Source organism: Linepithema humile, chromosome 6 (genome assembly GCF_040581485.1).
Source record: "Linepithema humile isolate Giens D197 chromosome 6, Lhum_UNIL_v1.0, whole genome shotgun sequence".
In the NCBI taxonomy this organism is placed as follows: domain Eukaryota; kingdom Metazoa; phylum Arthropoda; class Insecta; order Hymenoptera; family Formicidae; genus Linepithema; species Linepithema humile.
In genome coordinates, this window is record NC_090133.1 from 10442220 (window position 1) to 10456066 (window position 13847).

The following is a 13847-nucleotide window of genomic DNA, read 5'->3' on the forward strand; positions in this document are numbered from 1 at the left end:
GACCGAGGCCTTCATAATTGAGTGTGTCGAGTAATGATTGATGTCATGTTTCTCGACAAGTTTCCGAAAATCTCCGTTGTAAAATTCTTTTCCTCGGTCGGTTTACAAATTTTTCGGAGTTCTTTTGAAATCTCGAAATATCGTGGAAAACGCCTCTGTCGCTTCGATTCCACCTTTGGTCTTTAGCGGGATGGCCCATGCGTGTTTACCCAACACATCGATGACAGTTAGAATGTACTTGTAGCCGCTGTTAAATCGCGAGTACGGTCTCATCTCGACTACGTCAGCTTGCCACAAGTCATCGTATCCTTTTACAACAACAGATCTACGTTTAAAGTTTCTTCTCGCTGGTGCGTGGAGTTCATTCACAAGCACCCTTTTCTCCAAACTAATATTATTTTTCATTTTGATTCTTTCAGTTCGTTTTTTATTATTTCATGAAGATGCATAATATTATTTTTTAAAACACTATGAAGATCTTTAATCTCTTGATTAATCATTTGCTTCATCTGATTCATCAATTCCACATTATCCGCAGCAATTTTTCTGTTGGTTTTGGATATATTCTCATTGATGTAAGCCCGCAGATCTGTAATTTGCTTTTGCAACGTTTCAAATTTTGTGTGAATGTAAACGTTGCTATCCTTCCTCCAGTTCTGTACAGTAATCTCCAAATTTTGAAGTTTCAAAAGCACTTCCCGTTTGGAATTTTCACAAAGTAAACGATTTCTATTTATACGATTGTCCATGTCGTTACTAATAGTCTTGAAGCGATGATCCAATTGTTGCTTGTTCACAGCATCGCTATCGGCTTCGGGGCTGGCGAGACGTCTAATTTTACGTGACTTGGCGTTGAAAACTTCGCCATCCACGCAGAGACAATTTTCACGTACGTAATTTCTAAAGACTCCACCGCTCCACCGAGCTTCTCCTCTCTTTGCGTCGTTTTTTACAAGCTGTATTCCAAACTTGTTGATAGACATTCCTGCAGCATTGCACAAGCGATACTGACATTAGTTGAAAGGTGGTGCTCAATTTATAATCAGACCCGCTTCACGCAGTTCCTTGATTATTGATAGAAACTCGTTGTCGTGAGCGTTGTTTCCCTGATGGGAGGTGTCTAATAATCGAAGACGATCGACCAATTCATTCGGATCATCCCAGTGCACATAATCGACCGCTTTGTTGGTCACGGTCATGGTCTGCGGTGTAACGTTTCGTATCGTGCTACACTCGGGTAATGCGATATTGTGACGAGTCATCACACCTTCTCCTCTCTTGTTGAGACACATTAGAGGTGCAATGATATTTTTATACTTGTATCCTTTATTTCCCAAAACCGGTAAAAGCATGTTATGACCGCGTCTGTGAGCATTGGTCGCCAAAAGTATACTCCTGTATTTTTGTTTGTCATCCTTCGTATATATCGCATCGTCGGGAATTCTTTTAAATATTAATTCAAACAGACCGGGCGTACCCGTGTATATCACACTGTCCACAATTATGTTATCATTTTTATCGATGTCAAAGCGCTTGTCCTCAAGCTGTGTACCCTCATTGTTAAAGTACACTCCGTAAACTTGATCCGTCTTCTTATTACCGCTCAAGAGCGCTCCGATGTACTCTTGCCCCAGCGGACCTAGTTGATCGTACAACGCTTCTCGGCCATCGGACGTTTGCATCGTCCGTCTCACAGATGTTACGAAAGATGGGTTCGTTGTTTCGAACACGCTTTCAGTCGATAAATTTGTTGGTGATTCAAATGTCAATTTTCGCGGTTAGAGCGGAGTCGAGGTCCGTATTGGTGATGAAATACTCGATCGCATCCGCTTGCTCTTTTTCTCGCTGCTCAACTGCTTCCGTTTGTCGTTGTAGTTCAATTCATCCATAACCTCAATATCGAAATTTGGTGTAACCGTTGCATCCGTGATAACCGAATCATCGTCACCGCCAATGTTCTCAGCGATTTGTTTTAACGGTTCGACGATTGGTTTAAAATGCTTCTCCAAATCCGCCTCCTCCACCATCCTTTCAGTCTTCAACGCCCGATGCTTCTTGCGGATCGATTCGCTCGTACGAGCAATCTCCTTCGCTAACCTTTCCCGCTTCTCGATATCTTTCGTGTCGAACATCATCATCGACGTTTCGAGAACAACTAACCACTCTGTGGTACCGCGAACTCGTTAAAACCACGTCTGTATCGTCCATCACCAAGCGCACTATCCTTGTCTATCACAAGGAAGCCGTACTTGTGTTGCCAACATGCGCGACACAATGTACCAAAATCTTCATACGTCATGTCCGTATTTACATGCTCGTTGTAGATATGTTTAAGGTTGGTACCATCCTGCTTGAATAAGATCAACAGATTTGCGTTGTCGCGTACAAGATGTTTAGGTATCTTCGCGTACGTTTGACACAGATAGAAGCAATCGACTTTGGAATGACGACCCATTGCAAAGTATTCCCGTATCGCATCCTGCTTATCGCAGGCTATGTCATCAAAGATAAATATAGAATTTGATAGCGCCTCGCTCGAAGGTATCACAGTACAATTATCCGAGAATGTAAAGTAACCGATATCATCAATCAATCCAAACAATCTTTCGAGATACTGATATTTCGGCTGCTGTAATGATTTTGAGTACACGTACACGTTTTCAAAGCACACACCGTGCGGACTTTCCAACAGACTCAACATTACGTTTGTTTTACCGCAATTCGAGGGGCCGCAAATGATACCGCGTATCGTGTTTGGTAGCATTTGACCGTGTCTGGATGCACAAGCCCCTCCCACCCGCATCTTATCGTCCATGTTTTTTACACGAATCGTGTACGGTTGTCGAACAAACTTCATTTTTACTGGTTGACGTTCGACGGATACCAGCTATTTATAGGTGCGCGCGACTCGAACATTCTTCAGTTGGAAAAATGTTTTTCGTACTGGCGGACGATATTTTACTTTTGACGGTCGAGGAGTTGCGATTTATACCGAAAGTGATTCTTCTGCTAGAATTTGGTCGGTACGTGGAGCAACTGTGGCAGAAACTTCCTGAACATTTAACGGAGGATCCGGAAGTGCAAGGTTATCGTCGGTGTCTCAAGCATTACAATCAACAAGGTGATCATATCGACGGACCCGCACCGTATGTTAAAGATTGCGCTTTATGCAATTCATGAATCGCGTGATAAACACGCTTTCGTTCGAACTACACATACCCGGGTATCAATTTTGCGGTCCGGGAACTCATCTGTGGAAGCGGCTTGAGCGAGGGGATCGAGGAATCAATCCGCTGGACGCGGCGTGCCGCGATCACGACATTGCGTACTCACGTAGCGACAAACTAGCGGATCGACACGTCGCCGATCACGTTCTCGCCGGTAGAGCGTGGAAACGTATCATCGCTAAGAACTCGACTCTCGGAGAAAGAACTGCTGCTACTGCTGTTTGGGCGGCGATGAAAGCAAAGACGAAATCGAGTATGGGAATGGCGAAGCGAAAAATAAAGAAAAAAGTGAAAAAGCGACTGCTCCCGGTAGCGAAACGTGGTGGTATCTTACCATTGTTACCGCTTCTTGGAGTTATCGGTTCGCTGGCCGGTGGAGCGGCAGGTGTCGCAAAGGCGGTGAATGGCGCCAAAGCTGCGCAGCGACAACTCGAAGAAACGCAACGTCATAATCGCGCTATGGAAGGACGCGGACTTTATCTCACTCCATACAAACAAGGCAAAGGAGTCTCACAGAAGAAAAAAAAAAACGTCAAAAAGAAGATAAAAATGCCCGCGGGTGCCACCACCAATTTACAGTTGATGCAAATGGTGATACGTATGCGAATACCGTATTTCCGAGGCGTCTACATGCGTAACGCTTTACCGCACAAGATACATCGAAACGAGAGTGGTATCGTAAATTTGGATGATGCCGATGGACCGGGCACGCATTGGGTGGCGTACGCCAAGAGAGGTGATCGCGCCATGTACTTTGACAGTTTTGGTAATTTGCAACCACCGAAGGAAATTGTACGCTATCTCGGCACCGATACAACGATAACATACAATCGCACGGCCTATCAGACGTACAATCAAACAATCTGCGGACAATTGTGCCTATTATTCCTTCGAGAAATAGATTTAAGAATTAACCCATCGTTGATCGACGTCAGTCGTCACTAGAATCATGTCGCTGACACTCACATTTAGCGGCAAGAGCAGCCTCCTCATTGTGGACTATTTTCCACCGATAGATTTGAGCGATGGAGAATACGAACTCGGCTTAATCACATTGGAGACCTACAACACGATACCCAACGTGACGTTGACAAACAACAAATTTTACTTTGACGACAATGATGAGGAAATTACAATTCCTGAAGGATCGTACGAAATGGACGCCATCGATGCATATCTGAAACGTGCAATTTTACAAAAACGAGAAAAAAGTGATAATGATGATGATTATCCATTGTCACTTCGTCCCAATGTTAATACTATGAAGAGTGAAATCAAGTGCGCTTTTCGGATAAATTTCTCTAAACCAAATACCATCGGACCATTGTTGGGATTTTCGACAGCTCGTATACTGGAACCGAGAAGAAGGTACGAATCAGACTCCTCGGTAAACATTATCAACGTAAACATTATAAGAGTAGAATGCAGCATTACCGCGGGTGCGTACGCCAACGACAAGTCTGTGCACACGATACACGAATTTTCACCGAACGTGCCCCCGGGATATAAAGTCTCGGAAACGCCAGCATAAATCATTTACCTTCCGGTCATCGCAAGGAGCGTTACTGATATTACACTACGTGTGGTGGATCAAGAAGGACGATTGATTGACTTTCGCGGAGAGGAAATTACCATCAGACTGCACTTGCGACGACGTGGTGCGAGGAAATGCTCGTGTTGAACGAGAGAGAACAGCGAGTGATTGAGAAAACAACGAAAATTGAGAAAAAATCACCAATCAAGAAGCTGAATACATCGAGTATAAACTTTTTAAAATCATTGGGATTTGCTGTGAGAAACGCTTAAAGAGATGGATATACTCAACATTGCTGACGAGCCTGTTTTTGACGAACGCATCGTGAAATATGAGATGCACACGTACAATCCGTACGCTAACACGACGTTGGGATACAGCGATGAGATACGAATACCTATACAGCAACAGGATTTGTACACGTTGCCGTGTGAGAGTTTTCTTTACATTGAAGGAAAACTCGTTACGAATTTTACTGATGAGGCTAGAGATAACGTGTGTATAATGGGAAATAATTGTGTCGCGTTCATGTTTGATGAAATGCGATGCTCACGAGCTCGATGGAGTTGAAATTGATCGTAACAGAAACGTTGGAATAACGAGCACGATCAAAAACTATATATCGCTGACGACGGAGAAGAGCAAGACGCTGAAATACGCATCGTGGAATCCGAATGGATATCCGTTGATCGATGGATACTTTAATTTTTGCATTCCACTCAATACTTTTTTGGGATTCTGCGAGGGTTACAAGCGGATTGTAATCAACGCGCGTCACGAACTTGTATTGATACGCTCGCGCAACGATAACAATTGTCTAATCGCACGAGTTGGTACGAATCCAATAATTGAACTACTCAAGATACAGTGGCGAATGCCACACGTAGTTCTGAGCGAAGTCAACAAGCTGTCTCTTCTTCGAACTTTGGAAAGCGGAAGATATTTGAGTATGTGTTTTCGTTCGTGGGATCTGTATGAATTTCCCATGTTGCAAAACACAACCAAGCATTCCTGGGCAGTCAAAGCCGCGACACAATTGGAAAAACCGCGATATGTAATCTTTGCTCTCCAAACCGGTCGAAAAAATGTGCTCTCTGAAAACACTGCTCAATTTGATGTTTGTAAACTCACCAATGTGAGACTGCATCTGAATTCAGATTTTTATCCGTACGATGACATAAACTTGGATTTCGACAGGAATCGATACGCTATACTGTACAACATGTATGCGCGTTTCCGCAAAGCTTATTACGGATTCGATAATACGTATTTGGATATCGATGAATTCTTGAAAGCCGGTCCGTTCATAGTCATAGATTGTTTGCGACAAAACGACTCTGTCAAGAGCGCCACCGTTGACGTGCGAATAGAATTTGATTGTAAAGAAAATATACCGGTCAACACCACCGCCTATTGTCTCATTATACACGATCGGATGGTTGAATATAATTCGTTAAATAACGTTGTGCGCAGACTCGTATAAAAAGTTATAAATTTGTCGTGTGCGAATGGGAACGTTAGTTTTCCGATGATTGACAACGATGTCTGATGTACCAATTTTCGTCGACTTACAAGGTTACGCGTTCAACAACATTTTTATTGTGAAAGAAGCAGCGATACTTCGAGATGGTGAAACGTTATCTCATTACGTATTTCGTGAACCCGTGAAATTTGTTGACAAAATCGGAAAAATCGTTGGTGTGTTGGTTACGAATACACCATCACAGCTTTCGATGGGCAGATGGACACGTTTCGTATAATCAGGTGAAAAGCCTTATCAACAGAGTCATTGGTACGGAACCGCCTCTGATATATGTAAAAGGACTCGAGAAGAAGTGGTTGTGTGAAATTTTGGAAGATGATGTAGAGATCAAAACGATCGATGTGGATTATGAGGATATTACGCGTCTGAATGATTTAGATGTAATCGGAACCTTGCGTTGTGGATATCACACGAGACATTGCGCTATGCAGAATGTTTGCAAATTGTACAAGTGGTGGTTTGAGCGTAACAAACATGTAAAACACCTATGATTTATGTTAATAAAATGATGTATATTGCATTCGTACGACTTTTATTTCGTCTTTTACCCGTTACATGATCCTCCGTGTAATATGATCTATCGCTTATCCCGCGACATATAATAGATTATACGTAAGAACATTTATGTGATATGTAATATCATCTGTCGCTTATCTCACACAAAACATAATAAATTATTAATTGTAAGAATATCTATCGAAACATCTTTCAGACATTTATTGAACGTCTATCGAACGTCTCTCGTACGTCTATCGAACGTCTATCAAACGTCTTTCAACATCTATTGAACGTCTATCGAACGTTTATCGAACGTTTATCGAACGTCTCTTGTACGTTTCTCGTACGTCTATCGAACGTCTTTCAACATCTATCAAACGTCTATCGAACGCCTTTCAACATCTATCGAACGTCTCTCGTACGTCTATCGAACATCTATTGAACATCTCTCGTACGTCTATCGAACGTTTATCGAACATCTCTCGTACGTCTCTCGTACGTCTATCGAACGTCTATCGAACATCTCTTGAACGTCTATCGAACGTCTTTCAACGTCTGTCGAACGTCTATCGAACGTCTATTGAACGTCTATCGAACGTCTATCGAACGTCTATCGAACATCTCTTGTACGTTTCTCGTACGTCTATCGAACGTCTATTGAACGTCTATTGAACGTCTTTCGAACGTCTATCGAACATCTCTTGTATGTCGTTCGTACGTCTATCGAATGTCTCTCGTACGTCTATCGTACATCTTTGGGACATCTATCAAATTACATATAATGGAATATTCCTCTAGAATGTTCTTCGAGAGAGAAGAATTACATTTCGAGATTGCGTGAGAAATTAAGAGTGTATGCCTTTGTTATTTTATGCTGAGTTTAAAAATATAACTCCCCGTAGAGTAACCATATAGATTGCAATACATGCAATGTGTTATATTCCTTCTCAAAAGAATTAATATTATGTTACATTTTGAGATTACGTTAGACATTAAAAGTATCTCTCTGCGTTATATTTAACTATATCTTTTATTTTATGCTGAGATTGGAAAAGATAACCGCGTAGGATGGACACATAGATTTGTAACACATGTTAAAGATGCGGGTATAAAAATGCGTTGGAGGCTAGGACCGTCACAAGTCTCCACGTACAGTTTGTGAGTGAATCAAGAGAGTTTGAAAAATGGAATTCTACAACGTCGAAATCGGACAAATTTTGGCATTGGCTACAGTCGTAGCTGAAAGGGTTAGATCATTGACGGACGTGATGCATCGTTTTCAAACATCGGTGCGGGAGATGCAGCAAAATGTTCCGGATTCCTTCCGGATTACGTACAACGTAGAAGGAAATGAGCATGGGGCGATAATACTTTCAATGTAAGTAACTTTCTTATTACATACTCATTTGTGTCACTCATATACATGTACAATTGTTATAACTTATAAATTCATTTTTTAATTGTGTATCTTATGATTTGTTTCCAGAGCTGATGTCAGGAATAACTTGGCAACGGTGATGACACAAATAAATGTCATGATCACACTGTTCCAGCAGATGGAGCAAGATACAATCAGCACGAACGATGTATTGAGTGCTGTAATGGCTGTGTTATCTACAGACTTCTCCATTTAATTGTAGGTATTATAGTTTTTTTCTTTTATTTATAGAAATTGTTTTATTAATAATTTTTTATTTTCTTTGTTACAGATGATGATATTCAGCAGATTTTTTAATATTATATATTATATTATAATGTTTTCTTTATATTTTTATAATTTATTATTTCAATATTTTTTGTTAAGTAATTTATTATGTCTTACACTTAAATTTACATATTTTTATTCCTGTGTGATATTAGCATACAGAGGACATGTCTTATTACTATATATATATTGTTAGAAGAATAAATTATTATTAATATTATAAACTTTTAATATTCTCATTCTTATTGTCCATTCATTTCTATTCTTCTCCTATCTCAGCAGTAACTTGACACGCGCCTTTGTCACGCAGTAAGATAGGTCTGTAGTGGATAAAACGAGGCATAGGAAAAATATACGAGGAGTTGGGATAATAAAAAATATAATTTAAAATATAATTTAAAATATAATTAAAAAATATAATTTAGATATTTACAAAATTTGATTAAATAAAATATAATTAGTAGAAAAATAAAAAGCATTTAAAAAATATTTCGTCGTCCATATAATGGTGGATAACCGGCGTTTCCTGTAACAAATAGAATGGGGTTACACAAAAATTAGATGGTAATTATTAAATGAATTAATTTATGATTGAATTAAATAGATGATAAAAACATGACAACGCATGCGTACCGCTTAAAATTTATAGAAAATTAAACAGTACTTACTGGTGGTGGAGTCTCCTATGGACTTAGCGGGTTGTCGGGTTGGATATCCGGCACTTGTTTAAGCCATTCGCGTACTCGCTCTTGTCGCGAGATCCTCCCCGCACTAGCCCGCCATAGGGCCAAATTGTCCTCCGTCAACTCCTCCACCCGGAAAGGGATAGTATCCTCCCAAAAGCGGAAACGCTTCACCTGCCGCGCATCTGATTCGCGGTCTACTGCGATTATCAATGTGCTACGGTCCATGTCTTCTTAATGACTAACTCTAAGGAGCAAACGTTGTGGCAAACACCCTTCCTATAAGTTTCTTGGAAGGTTTATCTGTTGCAAACGAAGTTGCTTTATATTGCGTGAACTGCTTCTCTCAGCAGTGTAATAAGAGTTGACCCAGCGAATCGAGATAGAATATTCTTCTAAGTATCAAATATTGCAAATTTCAACACTTATTATTATTAAAGTTTTTTGAGTCAAGTCCTCTTTTAATTTATTAATGTTATGTACAATTAGAATGCATTACTTGTAGAGTACTGTGTACGATATTGTAATATGATTCGCTCGCTCGCTTATCTCGCAGTAGGATAGGTCAGTATAGTGGATAGGGTGAGAAAGGTATATAGTCGAGATAATAAAAAATAATTTAATTTATAATTGAAATAATATTTATTAAACAGATGCATCTAATAAATACATTATAATAGTGAAAATATTTTAACAATAAAGTATGTAATATGCTAGAATTATTGCGATCCAAAGACTTGAGCTAACAGCTCACAATCGATTATATCATTCTTATCGAACGATTCGCTCTCACGTATCACCGCGATGGGGTCCTTCGCACCGCTCGCGATTTTTCGAAAGTGTGTGAACTTGGTGTCGATCATACTAGTGACGTTGTTCAACGATTGAGCGATACGATCCACACAATACTCGAGAGCGATCATGTTACATACGGTGTTGTGTGACATTGCTAAACACACCGTTGATGTTTCCAGACGCAGCACTTTTAGTTTATTTATCTTTCCAAACCGTAGCGTGACATGTTCGATGGTTTGAGATGATGCGTGTGCTTTGTCTTCATCATTGTTAAAGAAATGGTGGATGGTGTGTCGTTGGTCCAGGAGGATCTTCCACATGTTGTATGTAAAATGTATCTCTTTGCTATGGTTGTCACCGAGAGCGATTTCTATGTCGCTCGGCGTAGAAACATTGATTCCAATATCTAGATATTTATAGCTGGTTTTCGTCAACGGGTATCTTCTAGCCAAAATTCTGGGAAGTGTGATCATGCTTCTATCGACGCTTGGCGAATTACTCCCATTTCTGTGGAAAAAAGCTTGCGTGAGTTCAAAGTGTAACAATGGTGGTGAGTTTAAAAGTGCAAATAGTAAGAGAGCCAACTTACTCGTTGGGCGAATATTTCCGCTTTTTCGCGAAGGTCTCCACACCTTGCTGTTTGTTGGTCAGATTACTCACAGTTGTCTGCTGTACAGTAGAAAACATCGTTGTTATAATTCAGGTGAGGCGTTGCAGCAAAGTAGTGATTGTCCAAATGATTTCAGATAACTGTGACAATTTGTATTTTTCGCGAGCTTTTTATACCCGCTTTTTGCACACGACACTAATTAAAAATGCTGACAATGCTGATTAAAACATTAAAATCTGGCAACAATGGCGCCAAAAAGCTGACGTGGCTGCCTGTTGCTATGGGCTTTTGCACACGGCACTATTAAAAGTGCTGATTAAAACATTGAAATCTGGCAACAATGGCGTCAAAAAATGCTGACGTGACTGCTGCTAAAAATAGTGATAATATCATTCTTGTAACAACGCAAATGGTGCTGAAAGTGCTGACGGCACAAAATGGCGCCTGCAAATTCTAAAAAGTGATGATGTAATCTGTAAAATATGTGCTGATACCTCCTCTCCTCAAAGAGCTGTAATCTGATAACCCCTCCAAAGTGCTGACGCAGCGTAATCCAATACCCCTCCAAAGTGCTGACGCAGCGTAATCCAATACCCCACCAAAAGTGTTGACGCAGTGTAATCCAATACCCCCTCCAGAAATGCTGACGCAGCGTAATCTGATACCCCCTCCAGAAGTGCTGACGCAGCGTAATCCAATACCCCCTCCAAAGTGCTGACGTAGCGTAATCCAATACCCCCTCCAGAAATGCTGACGCAGCGTAATCCAATACCTCTCCAAAAGTGCTGACGCAGCATAATCCAATACCCCTCCAAAAGTGCTGACACAGCGTAATCCGATACCCCCCTCCAGAAATGCTGACACAGCGTAATCCGATACCCCTCCAAAAGTGCTGACGCAGCGTAATCCAATACCCCTCCAAAAGTGCTGACACAGCGTAATCCGATACCCCCCTCCCCTTTCCAAAAGTGCTGACACAGCGTAATCCGATACCCCCCTCCCCTCCAAAAGTGCTGACACAGCGTAATCCGATACCCCTTCTTCCCCTCTTCCCCCCTTCCCCCGCACCCCCCCTCATTGCTCCTGGGTTAGAACCCGCCTAGCTATACTACTGGCAGTATATCCAATTTTTTTTCGGTCATTAATATGTTTGTTAAAAAAATAATGTATATTTTATAGTTCATACGCATTTCTATTGACAACGCATGCGCGCGTGACCGCAGCGCATACTCAGTATCGCTACACTTCGTCGGTATGACAGGTTTCGTAACCTGAAAAGTGCTCAACTTTAACGATTAATATCTCGCTTCGCGAGGCAGAGCGACACTTTTTCCAAATAGAAAAGTTTTATTTAACGCAAAAACGCATCGAATAAGCGTGGTTGGATCAAAATCGGAGTGGAGGTAGTGATACTGTATAATTACCAAAATAAAATAAATAAAAATAAAATAAATAAAAAATATATATAAATAAATATCGGTAATTATTTAGAATACGGGCCTCACCTCCGATTTCGATCAAATTAGGCTCATTTAATGTGTTTTTGCGTGAAATGAAAGAATCTGTCCAAAAAAATGTCGGTCTGTCTCGCGAAGTGCAAAATTAATCGTTAAAGTTTGTCGTTTTAGAGGTTAAGAAATATATCATTTTCACGTAATGTAGCGCATAGAAAAATAATAAATAGTATAATTATAGACCTCGATCATTTTATATATATACTATCTTATTTAATAGATAAGTGAAATATCCAGAAAGGAAAATACAATGCCAGGCTGTTGTGTTCCAAATTGCAAAAATTCAGCAGCAAAAGGATTTCTTATGAAATGTTTTCCAAGAAATCCAGAAAAGAGGACTCAATGGGTTCGTCATATTCCAAGAGCGAATTGGACACCTACGGACTTTAGTTGTATTTGTGAAATATAATACTTATTTAATTCATTTATTAGTATAAATATAATATAAATTAATTTCCCATTTATTAGTACGAATATAATATAAATTAATTTCCCTTATATTTCAGATACATTTTCCAGCAGAAATGTGGGAGAAGGTTCGAGTTGATGGAAAAAGAATTTTGAAATCTAATGCAATACCATCAATTTTCGAACCAATTTGTAAAATAGTTGAGCCTGAAGAAAATAATACAAAAATACAATTAGGATCTAAAATTATAGAGCTGGATGACACGTTGCATATTGCCAGCAATGATATTTGCACTCTAATTAATAAAGAACCCGAAATAATTATAACTGCCAATACTAGAAATAAAGCAAATACATCTCTATCTCGCTTCAATATTGCCAATAATGATATTTACACTCCAATAAATGAAAAAGAAATAGAGCATATTATAACTAGCAATACGGGAAATGAACCAAATACATCTCCAACTCGCCTCAAGTCTGAAAAATATTGGAAAATAAAATATGAGAAACTGAATGATATGTTCAAAAAACAGAAAAAGATGTATGACAGTATTTTAAGAAAATCTAACAAGTCCTACAATGCATTGAAAGAAAAGATAAAAAAACTAAATACAGAAAAAGCAAGTTTGCGCCAACATATACAAAAGAAGAAATTACGTTCAATTATAAAAAAAGTATTTACTGATGATCAGATAAGAGCACTGGTGAGTAAATCAAACAGAGGCTACAAGTGGTCTGAGAATACAATAAAAAAAGCAATTCGACTAAGATTATCTTGTGGATCGAATGGGTACAAGGAACTGTTGACACAACATATTCCATTGCCATCAATACGTACTTTACAAAAAAGACTTGAAACACTTCACTTTAGAGAAAAAATTTGCGAGGAAATTTTAGATATTTTAAAGATAAAAGTAGATAGTTTCGAAGATGAAAGAGACAAAGATGCAAAAAATTTCTTATGAAATGTTTCCCAATAAATCCAGAAAAAAGGAAAAGAATTTTGAAACACAATATATACATTATATATATATTTTTATAAATATGTTATTATAATTAAAATTTACGATATTTAGAAAGATTATAAAGTAATAAATAAATAATAAATTATACAATTACAATTTACTTATTGTATTGTTACAATAAAATTATTTATATATCTATAAAATGCATATATATACATTCTATACATATTCTTTCCCTCTTCCTTCGTTTTATATATTTACAGATGTCCAAATTCATTATATTGCAATTATACAGGGTGTCAATTAAGTCCCGGGACGGCTGAATATTTTATCATGTAAGGTATTTTTGAAAAAGGTCAAGG

At 39.2% G+C, this 13847-nt stretch overlaps 1 protein-coding gene across 1 annotated transcript; it reads left to right on the top strand.

Annotated features, from left to right (window-relative positions):
- Positions 1-11562: 11562 nt before the first annotated feature.
- On the top strand, positions 11563-13527 carry LOC137000597 (uncharacterized). The gene has a single exon (XM_067357663.1). The coding sequence runs from the start codon at positions 12634-12636 to the stop codon at positions 13483-13485; it is 852 nt and encodes a 283-aa protein (XP_067213764.1). The 5' UTR covers positions 11563-12633; the 3' UTR covers positions 13486-13527.
- The last annotated feature ends 320 nt before the right edge of the window (positions 13528-13847 follow it).

Bases quoted from the DNA above. Each gene is read 5' to 3' on its own strand.
- LOC137000597 (XM_067357663.1), top strand. From the start codon at position 12,634: ATGTGGGAGAAGGTTCGAGTTGATGGAAAAAGAATTTTGAAATCTAAT.